General features: G+C 43.2%; 1 protein-coding gene across 6 annotated transcripts; it reads left to right on the plus strand.

Annotated features, from left to right (window-relative positions):
- Positions 1–251: 251 nt before the first annotated feature.
- COLEC11 (collectin subfamily member 11) lies at positions 252–21319 on the plus strand. Of its 6 annotated transcripts, none has more exons than XM_080999336.1 (7): positions 252–549; positions 3765–3914; positions 9181–9252; positions 14631–14702; positions 14999–15052; positions 16598–16693; positions 16818–21319. In XM_080999336.1, the coding sequence occupies exons 2-7, from the start codon at positions 3785–3787 to the stop codon at positions 17225–17227; spliced, it is 834 nt and encodes a 277-aa protein (XP_080855462.1). In that variant the 5' UTR covers positions 252–549; positions 3765–3784; the 3' UTR covers positions 17228–21319. The 6 variants fall into 6 exon arrangements, with proteins under 6 accessions (XP_080855462.1, XP_080855465.1, XP_080855463.1 ...); XM_080999339.1 differs by having other exon boundaries at positions 254–549; positions 16836–21319; XM_080999337.1 differs by lacking the exon at positions 252–549 and adding an exon at positions 3235–3666.

Raw genomic sequence — 21319 nt, forward strand, 5'->3', positions numbered from 1 at the left:
AATCCATAATTCCACTACCTCGCTGTGTTTAATGTGTAGAATGTCTCTAAGCCACGTGCCAGGATTTGATGAGAACCATGGCCACGATGCATTTCTAAATATCCCGTCCGAAAACTAAAGGGAGGCAGCAGAAGCTTTGCTCTAGCTGGATCCTGTTTACATTACTGCAACTGGCCAGACCTAAATGGTTAACCAAGGATTTCTCTTCATGGGAAGGAGAGTTGTGAACGGAGAAGCATTCTGCATTCCCCAAAAAAAGCGCATTGCCAAAAGAAGCAGCTTACATCATGGGTCGCTGTAGCGTTCCCACACATTTTGCTCCTAATTACTGTCCTGCTGGACAGCTGAGCTGTTTCAAACAGGAAGCTGTTTATAGATAACGCTTGCAACTGTTGGGTCTGATTTGCTGGATGTCGAAGAGCAGGAGACGAGTTCGCTTCAAATTAAAAACTATCAGGCTTTTGTAAATAGTAGCAATGAGGTTCATCTGCAGAGTGTCCCTCCAGGCAGAGGTTGTGCTGCGGTGCCTGTTTTCTCAGCAACTGTAAGGTAGGCGATGCTTCAAAAGCCTGAGATAAGAAGATAGATTGTGGGGCCACATACACTTGCTCAGTGGAGTGGGTGGTAAACCTAAGGCTGGATTAACAGTGGTGTAGCGTTTATTTTTAAATTTTTTAATGGAAGCTAAGCTAAAGAGAGAGCATATTATGTTCAGTAGAGGAGTATAGCTTCTGGATTTAGTTTTTAACAGTTTTTGAAAAGCACGCATGCTGCAGTGTCTTTTTACAGATGGCGTAGTAGTCACTTGAATATTTACTGCAGTCTGTAGAGAGTGTAAAGTAAGCTCATAGGGTGGAGTTTGTGTTGAGGGGTAGCAGACCAAAAATGAGCTGTCTTCACAGCAGCTAACTAATAAATCTAAGGGGAAAATAGCACAGATAAATGCTAAGCAAAACCTTTCCCAACTCGTAATATGTCCTTCTAGCGTTGCAAAAGGATGGCAGCAATGTTCTCTACATTGCTGAGCCGCAAAAATAATACTGTTCGGCTTTCTTTTTTTCTTTTAAAACAAGAGTAAGGCATACTGAATATGCTTGGCTTAATTTTTTGCCTGCCACGCTGCTGTTAAAGACAGCTAAGTCTTGCCAGGAAAAAAAGGTGGCAGTAATTAAACGGTATTGGCCAACATCTTAGAGGAAGGCGTGGTGTGATCTGCATGGGTGCAAAAAACATTGGAAACTTTTGGAACCGGTGAGATTTTCTAAGAGTCAGATTGGAGGGAGAGCGAGAGATGGAAACGGAGAGGGAAAATGCTCTTTCCCATTGGTGAGTTCTGGTGGGTTCCCTTCCTGACCTGGCCTCTACACACCATCTTCCAGGCAGTACTTAATTAAAAAGTGACAGACTTCAAAATTATAGCCTCTGACTGGGAAATGATTCCAAGAGTGGTTGCTGGCTGTGAAGAACTATCTAGGAGTGAGGGAGAAACTCTCACAGTCATCCTGCTCATTTTCCAGAATGGAGTCCAATGCTTGAAAGGAGCTTTGGAGGTGGTTCTAGGAAGCCCTGACTTGAATTAAGCTCTGCTTCTGAGAAATACCTATGGAAACAAAAAAGGGGGGATGGAAGGCCTAATAGAAACCCCCCCAAAACAAGATTAAAAAAAGAGTTAAAGAGGAAGGATGATGGGTGAGTAGGGTTGGTGGTGGTGTCAAGTCAAAGAAGAATAGAAAATAATAATGGCCACGGCAGTGGGGTGGTTAGTTGTGGAGAACTGAAAAGTGGAAGGAGAAGAGGACAAATGTATGTGGGAACAGGAAAAAAGACAAACAAAGATCCCTTAAATGGTCTCTGAGGTGTGGGAGAGATGCTGTGATGGCACTGCAAGTATTTTTGAGGCACCCAAGTCACCTCAGAATAATCTCCCAGTTCTGGGCGCCGTCTAGTAGCCATTGCTGATGGGAGCTACCTGGACTAGGAAGACTATAAAGGAAAGGAGGTAGGATCCAGGGCTCTGCTCCTAGCAATCTTCTCCTCATCTCACATTTGCAGAAAGCAAGCTTGATATGTTAAGCTGCTCTGGAAGTGCAGTGGGACCGAGGGAACTAACAGACTCGGGGGAAGAAATGAAGTTGGGATTAAACCATCTTCCCCCCAGCCTGGTGCTCTGCAGATGTTTGGCTTGCATTTCCCTTCAGCCCCAGGCAGTGCATCAATACTTGCTGGAGTTGGTTGGAGCTGTAGTACAAAACATCTGGAAGGCACCAGGTTGGGAAAGGATGCGTTTAAAGAAGGCAGTGGTCAGCTCCTACAAAAGCAAGGAGGAAAAGTAAGTTGCTTCTTGCTCTTTCCAGCCATCTCATGGCCAGGCCTAATATTAGGTACCAGTGGTTATTGGACACTTTGAGCCCTGCAGCAATGATGCTGAGTCAGTAGCCCCATTATTCAACCACCTGCGCCATCTATATTTTTGTGGACAGTCTTAACCATCCTGGATGGGCAGCAGCGCAGCTCTCCATATATGCTGCTCACATAATATTTCAGCTGTGTGCAAACGATATTTTAAGCCACTATTCTTCAACCTCAGGTCTCCAATTGTTGTTTTTCAACTCCCATAATCCCCAGCCAATGGTAAAGGATGACGGGAGTTGTAGTCCCAACAACATCTGTTGACAGGCTGAAGAACAATGGTTAAAGCAATGTAGAAGGTTTAGTAGGAGGCAGAGTTTAGTCCTGAAGCCTGTTTCAGTGTCAGGGTTCAGACCTTAAAGCAACTTTATCAAGAAACTGCAACAGTAGTGAGTAACTGCACCAAGCCCTTTACAGATCTAGGATTAGCGAGCTGGGCCTCTCTAGAAGTTTGACAGGTGGAGGCAGAACAGAGAGTTCCAGTCTTTTCTCCCAAACCCTACTCCATCTTCATTCCCTGCCATTAGTGATGCCAGTGCCTCTTTTATCTCATAGAATTCAGTGGAGGCCACCTAGAACCAAGACAGCCCCAATCCATTTTCCCATGCTAATTCAGGAAGAAATTGACGTTTGTTCTTCCTCTTGAGCTTGCAAACAAGAAAAGCAGTGGAAAACAAAACAATTTAAGGCAGTTTTTTCATTAGGTTCGTCTCACCCAATGCATTTGTACTTCTGATCTGTTCCTAAGCGGCTTTCATTTCCCTCAGTTGAACTCTCATAGCGGTTTTGAAAATGCAATTCGGGCCTCCCTAAGGGAACCGTGAGCTGACCTCTCCCACCGTATGCATTGATTGGGCTCGGAGACTGGCTGCCAGCCTTTTCCTCCCAATCAGTGCAGTATAGGACTCTGTAACTGCCTGCTGTGTTGTCTATAGTGTGCGAGTCCCGCTCTCTCTTCGCCCTCCTTCCCTGGGGAACCTTAAAACCTCTTCAGCCTTGCGTTTCCATTTCTTTTGATCTGTTAGTCTGAACTTTTTTCCTGGGCTGAGGACAAGAGTGAGCTTTGGCTTGGCAAAGGCCCCTTTTCTCAGTTGCACTTGGGAGGTTTCGAATATTTCTTTGCTTTGCAAAGACTCTCTGACCAAGTCTGAGAACCCCCGATATAGCTTTCCTGCACAGTTAAGCAAATGACGTCCTGTGGAACTCTATATACCGCATAACACAAGGTACATGATAAGCTGCTTACATGCTGCAAAAGTAGGAGGCACTGGACTGTAGAACACTGCAAACACAGCCTGGAACTACTGGAAGTCTTTGGAATTCCTTTTAACTGTTTATTCATTCTTTCCTTTTAGGAGTAAGGGACAAGCTCATTATGAAGAGTGATCTGGTTTTCTTTGTCTCTGTAATTAGCCTTGCCTTCCTGTCTCTGCCAACATCTGGATATGCTCAGCATATTGCAGAAGAATCCTGCTCTGTTCAGATTCTGGTTCCAGGCCTAAAAGGTAACGGGTGTATCTATTTTCATGACCAATGAAGTTCCCCCGATCCCACCCAGTCATATTTTTGTTTGCTGAGGTTGCTTTCGGGATTGTTAGGTGTTTTCCATTGGCTAAATAGAAAATGGGTTGTACCTCACAGCGGTTGGCTAGAATGCGTTTACCAGGAGTTTCACAAACTTGATCAGAGAGTGTTAAACTGAATCCTGAAAGTGGGAGATAATATTTTAGAGGACACATCAAGTACTAGGGACAATAACTTCATTGGTGTACAGGAAACTGGGTCAGTAGTACAGGAACTTGCTAATGGGCAGGAAAAACCAATAAGGAAGCAGCTGGAGGAAATGATTTATGGTTTTAGTTGTCTTTATACTAATGCACAGAACATGGGGAATAAAAAAGTTGAACTTGAGCTCAGAAGGTAGTAGACTCTCCTTCACTGGAGGCTTATTATTATTATTATTTAAAAAAACTAGATCGTCATCTGTCAGGGATTCTTTAAGCTGTTATTCCTGCATTGTATGGGGTTGGATTAGATGACCCTGGGGGTCATTTCTGACTCAACAATTCTGTGATTCTATGAAATTACATGTGCATATTTGTTTTTCTAAGGCTTCGCCTCTGTAGGGGAAGGAGCTTTTAGTCTTATGGTAGGGAGGTAAAGAAATCAACCACTGGAATTGTAGGCAAGACCTGGGAGAGTTTTTAATGTTGGTGGTGATTAAACATCACTGCATACCCACACCCTTAGTTCTCTGTCAAACCAGGGCTGAGAAAGCTGTAGGTCTCGAGATGTTGCTGGACTCCAACTCCCATCAGCACCAACCAGCATGACCACTGGTCAGGAACGATGGGAACTGTAGTCCAGTGGCATCTGGCTTCAGGCATCCCATGCTTGCTGTAACCTGCCTGATACTGGTACCGTCATACTTTTTATTCATCCCACAATCCTAGTACCTGTCAAAATTCAAACACCGCCCCCCACCAAGGATTGTAATGTGAAAAGTGTTGTGAAATTTGGAAGATTTCCTGATGGCAGAATTTCAAGGGGACCTGCACAAAGGTGTGCCTCCCTATTTCCATATAGGCTGGCATGTAGCCTGTTCTGGAATTCTGCATACTGGTGCTAAATCCAATTTGTTGTTGCATTTCCAGATCACTTGTTAAGAATGCTGTAGAATTTTCTTTTAGGCCTGCATTATATATTTGAAAAAGGGATGCGGGTGGCTCTGTGGGTTAAACCACAGAGCCTTAGGCTTGCTGATCAGAAGGTTGGCGGTTCAAATCCCCACGACGGGGTGAGCTCCCGTTGCTCGGTCCCTGCTCCTGCCAACCTAGCAGTTCGAAAGCACATAAAAGTGCAAGTAGATAAATAGGTACCGCTCCGGCGGGAAGGTAAATGGCGTTTCCCTGCACTGCTCTGGTTCGCCAGAAGCGGCTTAGTCATGCTGGCCACATGACCCGGAAGCTGTACGCCGGCTCTCTCGGCCAATAAAGCGAGATGAGCACCGCAACCCCAGAGTCGTCCGCGACTGGACCTAATGGTCAGGGGTCCCTTTACCTTTATATATTTGAAGTGAATTTGTCACTTAGATCACTGCTGATCAGCTGATGCGTTCTTTAATTCCACCGGATCCTGGACTGCATCTCTGGGGATTTAGAGTTGCCCACCGACTAGGAAAAAATAGATGCCTCCTACATGGCTGTTTCAGTGCATTTAACAATGGCCTGATATGCATAGAACAGTAGATGAAGCTACATGGAAACAAGCACCATCTTCTAAAGTTTGTGCACTGAGCTGCTGTTAAAGACACAGCTGCAGTCACCTGTAGAAAAGAATGACAACCTATTATGATGGTGCAACGCAAGGAATTCGAGTCTCTCTGAAGTATCCTTTTGGATCAACAGTTGTAGTGCTTGCGGAACATGTTTTTCAGAGAAACTACTTGGCATGTCTCTTGACTTCATTCTCCCTAGGGTTAGTTAGTATGGCCTACCAACCCTCCTTCTGCCCTCCTTTTAACATTTCCAAAACATTTTCTGGGAACTGTCGTGCCTGAACATTCTGCCTCTGACCTTAAGGCCGCTACACTTAAAAAAGAGGGAAAGTAAATAAAGGGCCAGTTGGAATAAACTGGAATTATTTAAGAAATGTGATGCCAGATCCCATGCTTTAAGCATTATGGCTGAGTGCTTTTTTTTTACCCAGCCAGATGGGTGGGATATAAATAATAAAAATATTATTATTTATTATTACTACTACTACAAGAAGTAAACACACCTAGCTAGCGTTGCAGCAGTTGTTAAATATTCATGCTTTGGTATTTTAGCAAATGAAGGAAATTTACATTTTGGTTGCTTAATGTCGTCAACATTTCATTCCCAAAGTATAAGGACGTCATTTTTTTGCATTGCTATTCTTGCCAATTGCCACCTAGTTTAATTTGTTGTCCCAGTGTACTTAAGCACTAATGCCTTCTCATGCAAATGATAAAACAAATTCAAGCCAATAAAAAGGTAGCACACAAAAAGGCAGCTTACATCTACAGTGTGTACCCCTTGGGCATATATGTACCGTAAGCTTATATCGCTGTTATGCCATTGTTATGGATTTGCCACAAGGGATCTTTGGAATTGCAGTTTGAGGCAGAGTTTTGCTCGAGTTACCGTACTCCTTACAGATCTACAGTTCAAGAGGGAAGGATTATTCAACTAAATTTAAGCCTAGGACTTCCGATCAGAAGGTCGGCGGTTCGAATCCCAGTGACAGGGTGAGCTCCCGTTGCTCTCTCTCAGCTCCTGCCCACCTAGCAGTTCGAAAGCATGTCAAAGTGCAAGTAGATAAATAGATACCACTCCGGCGGGAAGGTAAACGGCTCTGGTTCGCCAGAAGCGGCTTAGTCATGCTGGCCACATGACCCGGAAGCTGTACGCCGGCTCTCTCGGCCAATAAAGCGAGATGAGCGTCGCAACCCCAGAGTCGGCCACAACTGGACCTAATGGTCAGGGGTCCCTTTACCTGTACCTAATGTGTAGCATGTGGTTGGTGGCATAATGGCACATGCATTATATAGGTATGAGAAAGGCCCCTAAAACACTATGCAGTGGAAGACAAATGTCTTTTGCAGTGAAGACAGGGAAAGGTAGAGCTGAGTATAATGTGGCTGCTCCTTCTGCAGGAGGAAAAGGTGGCAATGCTCTGTCCCTGCCTACTGTGCATAAACTGGGCTGGGGTATGAGTCACTCTTGTGAAGGAAGAATGGTATATACTGAAATTGTGTGTGTGCGGGGGGTGGGGAGAGGGTGACAAAGAGACAGAGACCTTGCCCATTCTGCCTTTATATTTCAGAATGCCATTGCCCAAGCCAAAATCCTGATTTCAAAACCTTGGGGATGAAACTATCCAAATGCAATGTCTGAATTTAGTAGGATGCTTTTATTCATACAGGTAGCACAGCACCCTAGAGAAAATGGAGAGCAGTGTTAAATTAGGACTGGTTGTCTCTTAACTAGATTTAATACAGTGCATATTTATAGAAAGGAATAGTCTATTCTGCAGAGCACAGACTAGGTAGATGGGGGCATTAATCTTGATCTACTGATGCCTTCTTTGACCTTGGAAGAGCATCTTAACTACTCTATCTTAGTTTCCCTGTTTGTAAAGTCAAAGCATTACCACTAGATAAAACTACAAAACCACACAGAGTATGAACAGTTAGCTTACGTTTCAGGGGAAAACCCTTCTATATATTGTCGCACAAATGCTAAAAATGATGGTTGTTAGCATACACAGGTCTGACTGTTTAATGAGTTCCAACAATCTCATATTCCTCAAATGATCAGAAAACACTGAACTATCTGTCTATCTCTGCCTGAGAAAGAAAGGGAGATGGGTCCCAAATCTGCTCTTGGTTCCACATATCCTACCTAATTAGAAGCTATAATCATAATAGTGAAGGAGATTGATGAAGAAATTCAGTGAAGCACAAAATGGCCTGCGAAGGCCACAGCTAATATAAAATCTCTAAAAAGCCATCAGTGCCTGATCTAAACTGTCAGGGGGGGGTAGCTGGCTAGCTTAGAGGAGTGCTAATGAGATGTGGAGCCTTTCATCTGTTGGCTGAAATCCAGCTCATGCCCTCAGCTTCTCCGCAGCCTTGAGTCTTAGTACTTTGGAGCAATCATATTTCTTTTTCTGGAGGATGTCGGTGAGGTGCCTTTGATGCTACAGCAAAGTTCAAAAAAGTACCCACTTCACATCTGGAATGGCCCTGTGGCAGAGGCTGCATTCACACAAAGGCAAAAGGTGTCAGGTAACCTTGTTGGAGCAGTGGCTAAGGGCATGGCTATTTTTTCTAAGGGCATGTACTGTATACACAGCAGTACATTATCCACATTTTCCTTCACAAGGAGGGCTATTGATCAATGAAGACATTTGAGAACATCCTGGAGTTTCCACTGCTACATTTTCTAGTGACCTATGGTACCATTTAAATGTTGCATTTGTCTAGTGGTTAGTGCTTTATATTAGTTTGTGTGTGTGTGTGTGTGTGTGTGTGTGTGTATCCGTATGTCTTATCATGTATTGTTGCTGTTGTTTTTAAGTTGATAATAGAATGGAAACCATGACTAAATGCAAAGTTCTGTCCGAAGTTTACTAACTGCGTTCCCATTGCATGGGTAACATGTATCTGAATGTTCTGTGACCATGCTGTTCTTGTTTTCCGAAACTGAACTTTCTGCATCTTTTTTTCTATTCTCTTTTGCCGTTCTCAAGACCTCATTAGATTCTGACAAGCCAGTTCTTTTCCTCTTGCATTTGTACTCTCTCCCTTTACCTTTCGCCTTTTCCCATTGACCAGGCTTGAGTGTATTTACCTTAGGGAAGAGACCTAGTCTTCATTATATCTTTTTAACTTTTATCTGGAAAATCCCTCTGAAAACTTAAAAAATGGTGGCGTTCAAAAGCCGAGGTTGCTGAGCAAACACAACCAACCAGACCCTTGACACCAGGTGGTTCTTCTTATATCTAGACATATATGCACACACTGACACCCAAATGACATTGAGTGATCTTATAATCAGTTATGCTCAGAGTGGTCCCTTTGGTATCAACTGCAAAATTATTTCAGTGGATCTGCACTGAGTTTGAATGCTGTCCACTCCTATTACTTATTGTAATTTTCACTACAAATCAAGAGGCTTGTTCATATTGAGAATTCAAGCATGTTGTTGTTGTTATTATTGTATCTCCTTTTTAACTACAAAACAGGGGATGCTGGAGAAAAGGGGGAGAAAGGTGCCCCAGGCCGCCCAGGAAGAGTTGGACCTCCAGGAGAAAAAGGTCAGTATTTTTTAAAGAGGGAGGTGATGGAGGTTACTCTTCATAAAACTGTTTATTTCCTAGTGCCGAGTAGAGGGTAATCATGTATATCAGGCTTTCTGGCAGTATTGTTGGGTCCAGTGTTCTCAGAAGAGAAGAAAAGGCTCATAGCATCAGGAAATGGAAGAACTGAGAGCCAGGAACCTAACATTTCTTCTGCCTTAAGTTTTCCTGGCATCATAATTCCATCTTCTGTGATGCAATCAAAACCATGGGAATTCCTGCCCTGTTCTCTATCACCAGAGGGAGTGCTGCTAGATAAAGCCGCTTATACCTGTAGAAGCTATAAAATATGTGGAAATGATGCTGCTTTCCGTTGGAGCAAATATTTCTTTGTTTGAATACGGTTTCCATCTAATTTTTTCCTGGAGCATATGGGAATTATGGCTGTTCATCATGAATCCTAAATATCTGTGATGAGAGCTTGTTCAGAGATGGTCTGAATACCAGTCGTGGAGAACAAACCACCTGCTCAGTGGTGTAGCTTGGCGGGGAGCCACAGGGGAGGTTGCCCCGGGCGCAAAATTTCAACACCCAGTGCTGCCTCAATACAGCTGCCCACTGCTGTCACTAGGCTCCATTGAAAACTGCTTCTCCATGTGAACCAGGAAGTGATCTCTCCAGAATGACTCTTTTCTTATTTCTGCGGCTGCAATCTCCTGGGCGACACGGATGCCGTTAGGCAGTTGAACGCATATGCATACTCCGTCTTGTTTCCCTCCCTCCGCATGGCCCTGCGTGCTGGCAATCCATGCTATGCCACTGCCCTGCTTGTTGGCTTCCTGGATGCATCTGGCTTGCAACTGTTGGAATCAGGATACTGGGCTAGGTCAAAAGTGGGGAAACCTCTGGTCCACAGACCAATTTGGCCTGGCAGGCTGTTGCTTAAAAAACACACCCCACCTGATGTCAGCTGAGTGACATGAGTGGTCCCACCCACTTATCAAAGTTGACCTATAGGTGTGGTGGGAGATAGTGACCAAGCAGAACTAAACTTCCAGTGGATCTGTGTGCATCAACTGATTGAGCAGGTACTTCAGTTCTGCTTTTTGCAGAGTTCTGGCATGAGGAAGGGTTCTCAAAACCAAGATCCAGCAGGACCCTGCTTTCTTGTAATACCAGACTTAGCTAAGGAAAGGTATTTTTCACATTCAGGAAGCAGCCAGAGTGAACAGACTGTATTGCTGGGGCCAGTAATGCCTGGAGCAAAGGGAAGGGTGTGTGAAAGTAATTCCTTGGCCGATCTGGCAATGGTTTATGTTTATAATGATGCTTTGGGACTTGCACAAGCATTTCTGTAATTCCATTTGTGCCAGGCCTGTAAGTTCTAAAATACTTAGGCTCTTTGTGAGTATTATTAAAAAGACATAAGAGGCTATTTTCATTGCAAAGAAATCTTATGAGAGAACAATTGCACACCAGAAACCAATTTATCTGACCCCTTTTATTTGACCTTTCTTCTGGACTTAGAGCACTGGGAGCTCTTTGAGAGAGACCTGGAAGGAGTAGTTAGAAAATAAATACAAAAACTAAATGTGGCATTTGGCTTTAGAGAAGGTATAAAGGTTCTTCCCCCCCCCCCACACTCAAGCTCACCGTAACAATGGCAAATAGCTTTGCAAGAAACGAAAGAAATAGTTAAGAACCTCTGAATACCAGTTAATGTTATACTTGTCAATTTTGTTGCATTATGATTTTTTTTTTAAGAATACACATACAATAATTGTTCCATTTTTAAAAAGAAATTGGATAAAACAGTAAATAGCAATCTTAAAACACAGGGCATCTGATTTCATCACCATCAATAATAATGATATTGATTATTATTCTTATTTATTTTTAATTGAAAATTTAACACCTACTGTTGGGTACTACTCCTAAGAAGAGTGAAGGCTGCTTCTGCATAGAGTTCCAATGTAGAGAATGTTAGGTGACCCTCTGACAGGTCTAAGGATGGGGGAATCTTCCTGCCTTCCTTCTTTTGAATTTCCATTGCACATTTCAGCTTGACAGAAGAGCTGCCTAGGCTTAAATCAATAAGTGATACGAGTTTTAAGTGCTTTATGTTGAGACCCAAAGACGTGAGTGAACCTCAAGGATCAGAAAACATAGGACTACTGAAAAACAAGTTCTTTATTAAGATCAATCACAGTTCAGAATGCATGATGCAAACTCTCAGGTTGGACAGACAAGGCAAGATATTTCTATAATGGTTTTTGTTTGTTTAAAGAGGGGGATGTTTCTAAGCCAGAGATCCATGAAGGATCATGTTAGTATATTGTTCTATTGTCTAATGCAGAGGTTTTCAACCTTTTTGAGCCCACAGCTCCCTTGACCAACTACAGTGGTAGCTCGGATTAAGTACTTAATTCGTTCTGGAGGTCCGTTCTTAACCTGAAACTATTCTTAACCTGAAGCACCACTTTAGCTAATGGGGCCTCCTGCTGCCGCTGCGCCGCTGCTGCACGATTTCTGTTCTCATCCTGAAGCAAAGTTCTTAACCCAAGGTATTATTTCTGGGTTAGCGGAGTCTGTAACCTGAAGCGTATGTAACCCAAGGTACCACTGTACATTCTTTCTGCAGCACCCCTGCGGGGCTCAGGAGCCGAGTTATTTCATCTCTTGTCTGCAGAGATGGCAGCTTCTCACCCTTTTTCAAACATCCTCCCTTGTGGAGTGTTCTCTCAGTCTCCCCTCCCCTCTCCTTGGGAGTCCTCTGGGCAGCCGCTGCTGCCGCCCCTGGTCTCTGAGCTGCCCCATGCCTGCCCCAATGAGAGGTGCTTCCTTATACTGCCCCACAGGGGCCTGGGACTTGTCTGTCTAATCTAATCTCAACAGCAAGGGCTGGCAGACTGGCTGGCTAGGATCTCTCGCCCACTTGCTTGCTCACTCTGAGGCAACCTCAGCTCCTGGCAACAAGCACTCCTTGACCAGCCCCAGAAGCAGCAGTTGCCTGGGGAACTTGTAGCCAAGGCTGCTGCAACAAACAGCTGTGCGAGGCAGAGATGCGAGAAGGCATCAGAGGAGAGAGGGAAGGAAAGAGAGACAGAGGCCAGTGTTGCCCGTGGCACCCCTCAACATCATTCAAGGCACCCCAAGGTGCTATGGCGCACTGGTTGAAAACCACTGGTCGAAGGCACTGAACCCTTTCACACAACTCAATTTTGTATTGAATATGGGGATTATTTGGTTGTATCTGTCATAAGAGCTTCCGTCTTCCTACATACAACTCACCCTGTCATATGTACACAAGCGTCCTATATAATCACTCTAATTTTTCCACGCATGGATGAGAGCTTCAAGCTGGGTACCAAAATGTTGGCTGACGAGACTGCTGCTTCTGTTATCTAGTCACAGAAGACTGTTGTGAATTTTTCCTGCGTTCATGATGAGCATTGCAGCAGCCTCAAATATGCCCGCCAGAAGATGCCACAAAATTAGTATTGGTATCTCACAGCAGGAACTGAGATGGTTTTTCGGTTTTAATGGCAATGCTGTACAGCACTTTTTACAGCAGAGTTGTGACAAAACGAGCCTCTTAAAAAATTGGCTGTCTCAGCTATTTGTCATGAATAAGGGACATATGCAGAATAAGGCACAAACTGGATACAAATATTGCTAGCAATGCTGAAGTATTTGTTTTGTGTCCTTTTCACCGTTTTTTCCAGGTTGACTCGGGGCCTGAGGTTGCACCCTATACATGCTTACTTGGCAATGAACCCCATACTTCTGAGTAGACATGTACAGGATTGCATTATAAAACAATTCGAGACTGAGGAGGGAAGCGTCCATGCACCCAGAAGCCTCAGGATTACTGTAGCAGCTACTGGTCAAGTGGAAAAAACCATTCAGGCGCTCTGTTTGCACATTCTGCCTGTTCACTTACAATCTGCCACTACAGGTCTTGTCCCTGCAGCACCAAATAAGAAACAAGATGGTTGTAATGGGGGTTCTTGGAATATAGCTCACCAGAATCCATGGTTGCTACAGCCTGCTGGGAGCTTCTGAGCATGCGGAGGTTATTCTTAGGCAACTTGTGTAAACTGGCTACCTCTGTACTAGTGTGTGCTCTTCTTGGAATGAGATATACACAAAACAATCCATGTTTTTTCATTCTTCTGCTCATTTTGGGTGCTATTGAACCATGTTGTTGTTTAGTTGTTTAGTTGTTTAGTCGTGTCTGACTCTTCGTGACTCCATGGACCAGAGCACCCCAGGCACTCCTGTCTTCCACTGCCTCCCGCAGTTCGGTCAAACTCATGCTGGTAGCTTCGAGAACACTGTCCAACCATCTCGCCCTCTGTCGTCCCCTTCTCCTTGTGCCCTCCATCTTTCCCAACATCAGGGTCTTTTCCAGGGAGTCTTCTCTTCGCATGAGGTGGCCAACGTATTGGAGCCTCAGCTTCAGGATCTGTCCTTCCAGTGAGCACTCAGGGCTGATTTCCATAAGAATGGATAGGGTTGATCTTCTTACAGTCCATGGGACTCTCAAGAGTCTCCTCCAGCACCATAAAAATCAATTCTTTGGTGATCAGCCTTCTATATGGTTCAATAACATACATTAAAGGTACACACACACACACACACACACACACACACACACACACAGTGAATCTAAGCTCCTGCAACCATTTCTGTTGCATGCATAATAGAAAACCTGGGCAAATAATGAAAAAGATGGTCAGATACTGAAGTGTTGTTGACAATATTTATATCTGATTTGTGCTGCAACGTGCATATTTATCTCTTATTCATTAGAATTTGCTGAGGCAGCCAATTTTTTAAGAGGCTCGTTTTGCCACAGCTCCATTGTAAAATGCTGTATAACGCTGCCATTAAAACTGAAAAACCTTCTTGTTTCCCGCTGTGAGGCTCCAGATAGTTATTTCGTGGTATCTTCCTGAGGCTGCTGTGCACTCCTTGTTAATAAAGACTTTGAATGCATACAGGGAAAAGATCAGCCGTGTAGTCTGCTTAGCATAGATGAAATGAAAGGGCTGTAATCTCAGACCTGTGGTTGTGAGGGCATGATCTATTGATTTCAGTGAACTAATTTTAGTCTCTGGCAACTCTGACTGAGGACTACATGATGCTTTCGGGTATTTTTTTGATACATCAGTGAGACCAAGAGGGGGGGCATTGTGGTCTGGGTAGCCCAGGACCCCTATACATACTGCCCAGGCTTGTGCCCCAGGGAGATCACTTTCGTGTTGCTAACACAGCAGTTTGATTTCACCCCTCGAGGCACACTCCATTGTCTCTCAAGGCTCTCTGACTACTGAGGGTATATGTAAAAATTTACATTTAATTTTTCTTTTATTTTGACACCCCCCCCCCAGGAGAAACAGGGGACAAAGGACAGAAGGGAAGCATAGGGAGACATGGAAAAATTGGCCCCATTGGTTCAAAAGGTATGTTTTCTTTCAGTATTTGTTAGGCGGTTATTTCTGAAAAGTTGTTTAAATTACATGTATTTTGAGTTTTTTTCTGCAAGGAACAAGAGATGATTGACCATGATTACGACAAAGCCATATGTGACGATCATGACAAATAAATGAAGTTGAGTTTCCTTCACATAGGTCAGCATTGGGAAGGCTTAAAAAAACCCATACAACTAGTGTTTCTGGTGTCAGTGTATAAGATAAAGGCTATTGTTTCTACTTGAAGCTATCTGCTGAGAAGCTTAACTTTATTTTCCCTTTCTTAGGAGAAAAAGGAGATAACGGGGATGCAGGCCCACCTGGTCCTAATGGCGATCCAGGTAAACCAACCATATTAGCACTGGTTTTAATGTATTAACATCCAATTTAAGGTCCTAATTAATAAATGTGAAATTATGTATAGTTTGTATAAGCTTGTATAATACGGTTTTTTAAGATAGAATATTTCAGCAGCCATAATATTAGATTAACCACTGAACTCGAGTGATATGCATACAGATGTGAATTAGCCCTTACCAGTCCAACTCATCTTTTGTTGTACCGATGTGTACTACACGCTCTCAAATTCAGCTCATGTCTATGAACCAGTCACACCCCCCACCCCAGCACAATTCCTACTTTGTATGGGATGACCCTGCAGAATCTTAGTTTGAATGCAATTGTGAATGGATATGATTTTCAACAGCCATTTCTATGATCTTAAATAGTTGCAGGAAACTGTGGGCTCTGTTTGAGCGCAGCCAAGATTTTATTGGCTTACTACACGTGGTTGTTCAGGAGAAAAAAATGATGGTTTGCATATCATGCTAAGAGCAGGCCTTGTGGTTTATATTACTTGGCTGCAAAGTGGGAGCAACTGAGCAGCATCTACCAGCAAGGTGTTCGTTTATAGTCTGCCATGGTTTATTCCATACTATGGTTTACTGTGATGTACAGACCATCCCCTGTGATCCCTTTGTGCTGGGATGGACCGTGTTGAGCACAAACAACTGTCTTATATGTATGTACCAGCAGCCAGTCTGGGGGGTTCAATACCTGCAATGCAGCGTTACTGGTATTCTCCAGAGCAGGGGTCTGCAAGGCTTACCGGGCATGGGCCGGATCACTCCCACAGAGATCCAGCACGGCGCTGGAAATCGCATCTGAGCATGCCCAGACGCCGAAACTTGCGCCTGCGCAGAAGCGATTTTCGGCGACTGGGCATGCACAGAAGCAATTTCTGGAGCCGCAGAAGAGAGTCCCTGCGCCATGCTGCACCACTTTAGCGCAGCGCCTCCCTGAGCGGGCGGCTCGGTTCATTGGTGGCTCGTGGGTTGGCTAAACGGCCTCCGTAGGCTGATTCCGGCTCATGGGCCTACCCCTACTCCAGAGGGTTGGAGTAAGAGGATAGTAAGTTAATGGATAAAAGCTGTGAAATATGCACTATTTTGGGACTCGGGTGGTGCTGTGGGTTAAACCACAGAGCCTAGGACTTGCTGATCAGAAGGTCGGCGGTTCGAATCCCCACGACGGGGTGAGCTCCCGTTGCTCGGTCCCTGCTCCTGCCAACCTAGCAGTTCAAAAGCACGTCAAAGTGCAAGTGGATAAATAGGTACCACTCCGGCGGGAAGGTAAACGGCATTCCCATGTGCTGCTCTAATTCGCCAGAAGCGGCTTAGTCATGCTGGCCACATGCTGGCTGTACGCCGGCTCCCTTGGCCAATAAAGCGAGATGAGCGCCGCAACACCAGAGTTGGTCATGACTGGACCTAATTGTCAGGGGTCCCTTTACTTTTACCTTTATGCACTATTTTGGGTAGCCAGCAAACAATGCGAGACGTTTTGTGCAAATGCCCATATGTAACTTGTACACGGGTTTTCTGCAGGCATTCCTTGTGAATGTGGCCAGCTACGAACAGCCATTGGTAAAATGGATAACCAAGTGACCTTGCTGACGACCGAGTTGAAGTTCATTAAAAAAGGTAAGAATGTCCAGACAAACATTCTCCCCTTCCTTGCATGTGGGGAAATCTTGCTTGCTTAATCACTGGTTGATTGTGCTATGCATTAAGTTGGTTTATAGAAATGCAAGTGCTCACTTTTCAGCACTGCCCTCCCCCGCAGCTGTTGCTGGTGTGCGTGAGACAGATAATAAGACTTACTTGCTGGTGAAAGAAGAGAAGAGGTACATGGACGCCCAGCTCTACTGCCAAGGAAGGGGAGGAACGCTGAGCATGCCCAAGGATGAAAACACCAATAGCCTAATTGCTGCTTACATCAATCAAGCTGGCCTCAGCCGAGTTTTCATTGGCATTAACGACCTAGAGAAAGAGGGCCATTTTGTTTACTCCGACCGGTCCCCAATGCAGACCTTCAACAAATGGAGCAACGGAGAGCCAAATAATGCTTATGATGAAGAGGACTGTGTAGAAATGATAGCCTCTGGGGGATGGAATGATGTCGCCTGTCATATTACAATGAATTTTGTTTGTGAATTCGACAAAGAAAATGTGTAGAAATATAATTCCTGCCCCCCACTCCCAGCTCAATTTTTGAATCAAGCTTTGTGTGCAGGTTACGTTGTATGTCTGCACTATCGGTTATTTTATAAGCTGGTGCAGTCCACAAATCCTGAACCGCTATCTGTTTATGGGTGTTTTTTGTGTGTGTGTGTTTGCACATAACACTAAGCTATGGTTGGTTTTAACCATGATTTATTTAATAAGCCATGGGTTGTCTCAGTTTCTTTTGTTTCTCCAAAGCTTGGCTTGTTTCCCAGCCACTCCTGCCTTGTGATTTGTAGTATGATGAGCATTTGGGGTGGGGTGCCCAAGCAAGCCATGCTTAAGCAAGGTTTTCACATAAAGCAAACCATAGTTAAAATGAGTCATGGGTTCACAAGCATATCATGTTTGTTGGCAGAAAATAAACCAGGGTTTGTTTGCTGGGTTGGATTCACCCGTTCAAACAAATTTATTTAGGCTAAACAAATCATGGTTTAGCAGTATGTGCAAATCAGCCTTTTATCTGAAAGTTAGTACCTTGTTGATGAGGTGCTAATCTTTCAACAAGCTTCATATTAGTCTGGACAAATATCCCAGAACACCCTCACCTCTGCCAGTGTTACAAAGTTCTTCTATCACCAAAAAAAAAAGGAACACGACATTTTTATGTGTTTAGTTCAGGTTATGTGGATCTCCATCCTGCAAAAAATCCTCATATCTGATCTGTGTGTGTGTGTGAGCGAGAGAGTGAGTGAGAGATCAGATATGAGGATTTTTTGCAGGATGGATATCCACATAACCTGAACTAAACACATAAAAATCTCTCTTTGTGTGTGTGTGTGTGTGTGAGAGAGAGAAAGAGATGCATACACATTCAAGATTAAGCCACGGCGTATGTCAAGCTTCCCATTCCATTTGTGTGTGTGTGTGTGTGTGTGTATTCTTAGCAAGGGTTTTCTTCACTCATATTCAGCACAGCTTTTTCTTTCTTTCTTTTTCTTTTAAGCCCTGTTTCATGTATTATACTTGCAATGCTCCCTCCCTTCTGTCATGCAGGTGACCTCATGTATGAAGTGGAAATTCACAGCACATGCTTCCTTTTCTTCCACAAAAAAGGAATTCCAATACAGTTTGCTTGTTTTAGCCATAAGGATAGCTACCTTGTGGAAGGAATAGGGACATGCCCACTGCTATTCCATGCAATGAAGAATGCCTCCAAGCGCAACCTTTCACTGAAATGATGAGACTCATTCATTTTAACAGGGCTGGCACAGGAAATCTTCCTAACAGATTAAAGAACAGCACATCATCCTGGAGAGTAGTAGGCATGTTAAGAATAGGACACAGGAATTAATGAAGGACAAACTTCAACATTAAGATGTATAACACAGGGTGCTGGTGTCAATCAACTCCAAGACCTACCCTAGTTACTTTTGTTGATAAAGTATTATAGTGGTATTTTTTAGAAGTATATTATATTAGTATTGTACAGCTGTAAATATAATCTAGGTATTTCAAATATCAATATTCACCCTTCAGAAGGGAAGAGCAGAGTTAACAGAGACATGGTTTAAAGAACTATGGCTGTAATCCAACACAGAATTAAGTATAGGTAAACCGCTTGAAATCGTTGGGCTTAAACTCAGTTCTGCGCAAGATCTTTACACAGAAAATATCCATCAAATCGCTTGTTGAGATTAATGGAGATCTACAACGAAAGTGGAAGGTATAAATGTAGATTTTAGGAAGCTATTTTTGAAGACCTATAGCCACCATTTCTATCTTTTAAAAATCCTACCCTTCTATTGCTGGTTATTAAGTCCTGTGTTGGTTCATAATGATAAAATGTAAACGTTATCTTTTATCACTTTCTGAATCCTAATAAACTATTTCCTTAGCTCTTCCATTACACAGTTGCTAAAGTGGGAATACAGCACTGATGTAAGCCAGTTCAACTCTTTAGGCAGTATTTTAATAGATTATAAATTGAGTATTGCAAAATTATTTACAGAAAACACGAATGCAGGTATTACATTTTCCTTATGTACCCTTTGGCACAGCTGATCATTGTGGCTTGATGGCCAGCACAATTTAGCAAAGTTAATCAAGTCCCAGCCTGTTGCAGTTTAAAGCAATCTCAGTAGCCACAATCCTACTCTGAATTACACATGAATCAGATTGTTCCATTAAATCAGGAGTACATTTTGCACAGAACTGCAACCTAGATAGCTGCCATGATTGTGTTTAGATATTTGCATGCTATTACTGTTTTCTTAAAAATAATAATAATTATCCAAGCAGGTCTTTGTAAGTTGTCATGCAACTCACGAGAACTTTTAAGTTATTCATATTCTGAAAGATGCTTTAAAATTCATTTGCCCATCCTTCCGTTTGTCACTGTAGGCACATAGCTAAATGAATGCTAAGATTTTGTGGGAGTAAGTTGACTCTACAGACTTAATGAATGTTATCCATTTACAACAGAGGATGCAGCTGGTTTCACCTGACGTTTGGCCCTTCATGAAGTTCTATAGTTTTAATTATTATTACTGAGGCCTTAATCCCATGATAGAGTCAATCCAATTGAATTTCTTCTAGCCTGGTTGCAAATCAAGGGAGGTAGCACATGAAACAGTTGAAGTTAAAATTAAATTTGCATTTTATTTCCCAGTTCATCTGCACAAACAAATCCACCTGAAGCCAGATACAAATCCCAGCACTCAAGCAGTGGGTATTAATTCAGGTGGCTTCTCAAGATTGCTGGCGCTGGAATTAAACTGAGAAGTTCATTAATAATGGGTGAACTACAAGACTGAGTCCAGCACATGAACAAGAGTTAAAATTGGTTCACCATCTCTTTTTGACTTTAGGAACAAGATTTATGCTGTTGTTCCCCACAGAGATAGTCATTGGTTTAAAACAGGCACCACCAACCTTTGGCATTCCAGATGTTTTGAACTACAATTCCCATCACCCCTGACCACTGGTCCTGTTAGCTAGGGATCATGGGAATTGTAGGCCAAAACATCTGGAGGGCCACAGGTTGGGGATGACTGGTTTAAAACTTTACAGAAGCATAGGGCAGCAGTTCACTTAACAAATCTATATTTCCAATCCTGCCTATGCATAAACAACTGCATTCACTTATTTAATAGATATAAAAAATGTGGCTATTTGTTATGACTAGTTCATTTCTGCATTAGACTTGCATTGCTATGCTGGTAGTAGAGTGTTTTCCCAAATCTGTTGTTGGGATGTTGTAACTTCTGTGCAGCACAGAGCTATTCCAGAATTCGCTAGCAGACCACCCATCACTAAGTCACTTATGATTCAAGCCCTTTCCCCTTTCTCATTGAGGTTTGTAGAATTTCAGGTAGGGGTAAATAACCTTTCCCCATCCAGACACTGTTGGATTTCACTCCCATCACTACCAGCCAGCAGGAATGATGGGACTTGCAGCCCAACACCATTTTGGAGGGCCACAAGTTCCCCATCCCTGGTTTAAAGCTCTCTGCTGCTTTGCTCATTAGAAAGAACTTGGATACAAAAATGAATGTGGAGGCATGCATAAAATAGTGAATACTGGCCCATGTGATAACTTGGAATAACTGCAGTCTTATGCATAGTTGGTAGTGTATTCTGCTGAAGAAAGCAGGAGTTCCTTCTAAGGCAATACACAGGGGATCAAACTGCAAATCTAATCTTGCCAATGTTGATTCAATGGGATTTCTATGTAAGCAAAAACAACAGGGTTGGGTGTATAATAGGTTTCCTGATGCTGTAACATCCCAGAGACTATGACAAAAACAAGAGTGGATTATCTGTAACTTGATACTGACCCATTGATTTACAGTAGTTCCCAACATTTAAAGCTTTGAGGGTATACGTTTCCTGTTGCGTTCTTCAATATTTATGTTTAATCTAACGATAAGCTTCCTGGTAGCACACAAATGCAAGTACGTAACTAATTTATAGCGACTGGATTGATAAAGGATTTTTTGTTTGTAGCAATTTTGCTCTCAAAAATAAAAGTATGGCAAGCATTTGAAATCATTGTGTATCGTTTTGCGTTAAAGGGAAATAAATAAATAAATTTTATCCCAA

The sequence above is a fragment of the Podarcis pityusensis genome (assembly GCF_964106645.2).
Source record: "Podarcis pityusensis genome assembly, chromosome: 3".
Classification (NCBI taxonomy): domain Eukaryota; kingdom Metazoa; phylum Chordata; class Lepidosauria; order Squamata; family Lacertidae; genus Podarcis; species Podarcis pityusensis.